We start from the raw sequence: 5,604 nt of genomic DNA, 5'->3' as shown, positions 1-5,604 counted from the left end.
GCTCTCTGATTGACTTTGCCCTATCAGTGCGGCTCCCATGAAAAAAATTGTGAAGACCACTGACCTACAGTCTTACAAACATTTACAAACTGTATCCGGTATGATAAGAATGTTATGTTACAGTTTATGTTATGTTATGTTATGTTGCATTTTCACTGTTTACAATGGCAGGGCCTGCCATCTTGTCTTTTTGGCTTGTTGTTTCTGTTTGCACTTTAACCCCAAGGGGGAAATCCAGATCAAATCCCAGGAAGGAAAATCAAAACAAAATCGAGTTAAAACTTGTTTTGAACAATTTCTTTGTCATCTGCAGATTGATTTTAAGTAGGGGGGAAAAAATCGATTTAAATCGTAAATCGGATTTTTTGTGAAAAAAATCGGGGATTTTTTTTTTTTTGCCCATATCGCCCAGCCCTAATGGAAATGTAATAAAAGTACACTGCAGGATTATTATAATTAGCTAAAACTAAAACCATAAAAACATCTTTGTTACTTGAAATAAAACAAATGATACCTGGAATAAAATAAAATATTTAAAATATATATAAAAAAACAAACCTTGACATTTATTTTATTTCAGCTAGTTGCCAAAGCAACATTACTCATTTTCGTTTAGTTTTGTTTGTACTAAAATTACTAAACTAAAATTAAAATTGAAATAAAATAAATAATACAAACTATATAGACATTTAAAAAAAAACACAAATTAAAATGAAAATACAAAAAATAAAAAATATATATATATATAAAAAAAAAAAAAATCTCAATGACCCTAAAATAACACTGGTACACTACTGTTCAAACGTTTGGGGTCGGAAAGATATATATATATATATATATATCTCTTTCCGACCCCAAACGTATATATATATATGCAGCTGACATAAACCACACTTTCAATAAACGAAAAAAAAATCCTATCCAGTGATGAAGTGTTTTCCATGTTGACAAATCTTTTGCGATGTTCTAACAGCTGGGATTAGCACACATCACATCCAAGTTAGCTAATGTCCGATTCAGAAAAAAATAAATAAACAATGAGCAACCAAGTGTAAACAATGACCAATTCTTTTTTTTTTTCTAACTACTTTGTTAATGGTGACGTTTACATGTAAAGTAGTTGTAAGCACTTTGTTTATCTGTCCTGACAGTGATTATTTTTTTTATTTAATGAATAAATAGGATAAGCAAAAATCACAAACGGTTTCTTTGTATTTATTTTAAATGTATTGTCATTATTGGGCTTGCAGATCACGTGGGTAGGGAACTTAATACTGTGTGTGTGTGTGGATGACCGTCAGCCACCACCGAAGACCATTTTTGACCCAGGAAAAACCCTGTATATATATTTTTTTTTTTTTTAAAGAAATGTCTTATTTCTAATTTTTAAAAGAAATAAAATGTTCACCAAAACTGCATTTATTTGATCACAAATAAAATAAGTTTTCTATTATAATATATTTTAAAATATAATTTATTCCGGAGTATAAAAGTATTAATTTTTTTTCCTCAACCGGAATATCACTAGCCTTAGCAGTTTAATATATATATATATTTGACCAATCACACATTAAATCCTTGTAAACTGATTTCGTCTGTCTTGTCAACAAAGTGTTTTTCTGAGAAGCTATCTTTGATGGCAAGCAAACAAAAAAAAAAACAGACAAAATAACAGTGAATTGGTCAACATACATGTCCCCTGTGTGGAGATGTGGCCTATTATTTCCTCTGCATATCGAGCGGTATAGACTGTGTTGACTATCAGATATCCTTTGTCCCCAGAGGCCTTCTGATCTCTGTAGCCTCTGTTGCCTTCTGCTTAGATTGAGATGTGCACTGTATTGAGCTTTTCAAGGGCAGATGTCACATGTCACTCAGGAGAGAAAACACATTTCTGTTGAAGCCGGAAAACTGATCTGTTGTGCCTGTTGTGGCACAAGCCGGCCAATCGACACACAGATGTCAAGGATGCAGGATTCTTTTTTCTGCCATAAGTATTTAAATCAGAATGATCTGTTAGGATGTTTAAAATACTGTTATCCTTTCTCAGTACTTCCTCCGGTGTTGGTGCCACGACACAGCGAGTTCAACCCTCAGCACAGTCTGCTGGTGCAGTTCCGCAACCTGAGTCACAATGAGCCTCACATGCCTCTCAACGCCACCTTCCCAGAGTCCTTCCAGCAGCACAGCGGAGGAAGCTCCTTCCCCATCTCTCCAAACTCACCCTACCCTCCGTCCCCCGCCAGCAGCGGCACCTACCCCAACTCTCCTGCAAGCTCTGGGCCATCCAGCCCCTTCCAGCTGCCAGGTACCCACAACACCACTCATGAAATTGTTAGTTCGTTTGGGATGTTTTTGCCAGTGGCAAACTGATGTGTTGATTTTCTTTGCTGCTGCGATTGCAAACGGATGTGTGATGCTGAATGATAAACCTGTGATATGACGGTGAGTTGTGCAGTGTCGATTGCTGTCAGTAAACAATGGAAATGCCAGCTAAGCAGCCCACCAAAGCCCGGTGACTTCAGTCCTGCTGCTGGGTGCCCATCACTTGGCACCGGCCCACACTCCCTCTATTCTGTATCGAGTGATTTGCTGATGCCTGCATCCGTAGGCTGGGTGCACTCAGGCAGAAGGACAGCAAATGTTTTATAGCGCTGTGGGTTAGAACTAAAGCTGGTTTTATTCATAGAAATTGCTTGATTGCAGCATCAGATTTGCCTCAGTGATTTAAGTGATGGAAGCACTTAAAGCTTTGATGTATACGTTGTGAACGAGTAACTGTTTTACAATATGAGCTCCTTTTTGTGTCAGCTTATCACTAGCGCAGTCTCAACAGCATCAACAATTCAACATTTAAACACTACGTTGTAAAAGTTTGGTGTTACTTAAAAGAAATGTATATTTCTATTCAGCAAGGATGCATTAAATTAATAAAAAATGACAGTATAGATGTTTATAATGTTACAAAATATTTCTATTTCCTTTTTAAACTTTGTGTTCATCAAAGAATCCAGAAAAAAATGTGCCACAGTTTCCACAAAAATATAAAGTAGCACAACTGTTTTCAACATTGATGATAATTATTAAATAATAATAAGAAATGCTTCTTGAGCACCAAATCAGCATTAGAGTAAGTGCTGCTGAAAATTCAGCATTGCCAATCCATGAAATAAATTACAATTTATAATGTATTCATATACAAAACAGTTATTTTAAATTGTAATAATATTTCACAATGATGGAAGCACTTAAAGCTTTGATGTATACGTTGTGAACGAGTAACTGTTTTACAATATGAGCTCCTTTTTGTGTCAGCTTATCACTAGCGCAGTCTCAACAGCATCAACAATTCAACATTTAAACACTACGTTGTAAAAGTTTGGTGTTACTTAAAAGAAATGTATATTTCTATTCAGCAAGGATGCATTAAATTAATAAAAAATGACAGTATAGATGTTTATAATGTTACAAAATTTCCTTTTTAAACTTTGTGTTCATCAAAGAATCCAGAAAAAAATGTGCCACAGTTTCCACAAAAATATAAAGTAGCACAACTGTTTTCAACATTGATGATAATTATTAAATAATAATAAGAAATGCTTCTTGAGCACCAAATCAGCATTAGAGTAAGTGCTGCTGAAAATTCAGCATTGCCAATCCATGAAATAAATTACAATTTATAATGTATTCATATACAAAACAGTTATTTTAAATTGTAATAATATTTCACAATATTACTGTTTTTACTTTTTTTTTTTATCAAATAACTGCAGCCTTGGTAAGCATAAGAGACTTCTTTCAAAAACATTCAATCTTACCATCCCCAAACTTTCAGTAGTGATAATGATTCATTCAGATGGATCTGTTTTTCTACAGTGAAATCCAAAGGAAATACAGCATAAATTTGTTTCTTGTATGTTCATAAAAAAAAAAAAACTGATCCACCAGACAAGCAATCTGACAGTGCTCTTTTTCTTTGGCTTCATTGAATTTATCTCGAAAGTAGTAACATTAACTTGTCAAGCCTTTTTAAAATTCTTCTTGCGTTAGATAACGTCTTCCAAGGATTTTTTTTAGAGCCAGAGGTGCTTTCTTTTATTAGTCATAAACCGTTTCTGGAAGATATTGCATTCAAATATATTTTGCTGTTCTGTTTGCTGTTTAGTGGTAAAACAGATGTTGACGTATAAAGTAAATATGCTAAAGTAATATGTGTCCAAATAATAAACCGCCCTGCCACATATTTAAACTTGCCCAGATAATACTGTCAACAAAAAAGTCTGCTTTGATGTAACGATATTGCGTAATCTGACACTAAAAGGTTTCCATAAGATGCGAAGCGGCTTCCTGTAAAGAATCATCAGAATTCAGGCTAATATTACTGTTTTTACTTTTTTTTTTTATCAAATAACTGCAGCCTTGGTAAGCATAAGAGACTTCTTTCAAAAACATTAAATCTTACCATCCCCAAACTTTCAGTAGTGATAATGATTCATTCAGATGGATCTGTTTTTCTACAGTGAAATCCAAAGGAAATACAGCATAAATTTGTTTCTTGTATGTTCATAAAAAAAAAAAAACTGATCCACCAGACAAGCAATCTGACAGTGCTCTTTTTCTTTGGCTTCATTGAATTTATCTCGAAAGTAGTAACATTAACTTGTCAAGCCTTTTTAAAATTCTTCTTGCGTTAGATAACGTCTTCCAAGGATTTTTTTAGAGCCAGAGGTGCTTTCTTTTATTAGTCATAAACCGTTTCTGGAAGATATTGCATTCAAATATATTTTGCTGTTCTGTTTGCTATTTAGTGGTAAAACAGATGTTGACGTATAAAGTAAATATGCTAAAGTAATATGTGTCCAAATAATAAACCGCCCTGCCACATATTTAAACTTGCCCAGATAATACTGTCAACAAAAAAGTCTGCTTTGATGTAACGATATTGCGTAATCTGACACTAAAAGGTTTCCATAAGATGCGAAGCGGCTTCCTGTAAAGAATCATCAGAATTCAGGCTCCAGGGGATTGCAGTGGAAGCCCATTTGTTTGCAGCAGGCCTCATTGTGTAACCGCTATCTATCTATGGTGTCTCTTTACCAGCTGATACACCTCCTCCTGCCTATGTGCCTCCAGATGAACAGATGGGACAGGACGGGTCTCAGTCCATGGAGACTGGCAGCAGCATGGTTCCTCAGAACATGCCCAGAGGGGGTAAGAAACTATTAACTTTAGGGATGCACGATATTATCTGACTGATATCGGAATGGGCCGATAATGGCTTTAAATGTTAATATCGGCATCGGCCGATATGAAAAATTATGCCGATATGTCTTGCCGATAAGAGGAATACGTTAACTCACATGTGCTCAGGGTGTGCTAGTGATTAGATCACGTCAGCAGTGTGGCTCATTCTTGAAGCAAAGTTTTGCCTGAATGGTGATTGACTGTTTTGGATTGCTGCATTTAAACTGAGAAAGCAAGTACAGAATGACACATTCGGTGTATGATAGAGTAAACCATAATAGCACCGTGCAGCGGCAGCCTCCCCCGGGTCCTAATGCCGATTCGGTAAGGAGTTTTAATCTGTAGGGGGCACTGTTGGCG

General features: G+C 35.5%; 1 protein-coding gene across 1 annotated transcript in view; it reads left to right on the top strand.

The window, feature by feature from the left end:
• Positions 1-5,604, top strand: part of LOC107717391 (mothers against decapentaplegic homolog 5-like) — a 15,713-nt gene that overhangs the window by 5,780 nt on the left and 4,329 nt on the right. The window contains exons 2-3 of the mRNA XM_016524122.1: positions 1,856-2,308; positions 5,101-5,211. Of these exons, the coding sequence (XP_016379608.1) occupies positions 1,856-2,308; positions 5,101-5,211 (564 nt within the window). The remainder of the gene's footprint in view (positions 1-1,855; positions 2,309-5,100; positions 5,212-5,604) is intronic.

Source organism: Sinocyclocheilus rhinocerous, unplaced genomic scaffold, assembly GCF_001515625.1.
Source record: "Sinocyclocheilus rhinocerous isolate Xijiao unplaced genomic scaffold, SAMN03320098_v1.1 scaffold1054, whole genome shotgun sequence".
Lineage (NCBI taxonomy): Eukaryota > Metazoa > Chordata > Actinopteri > Cypriniformes > Cyprinidae > Sinocyclocheilus > Sinocyclocheilus rhinocerous.
Note: the sequence above shows the minus strand (reverse complement) of the source record. Positions and strands in the feature narration are given on the sequence as shown.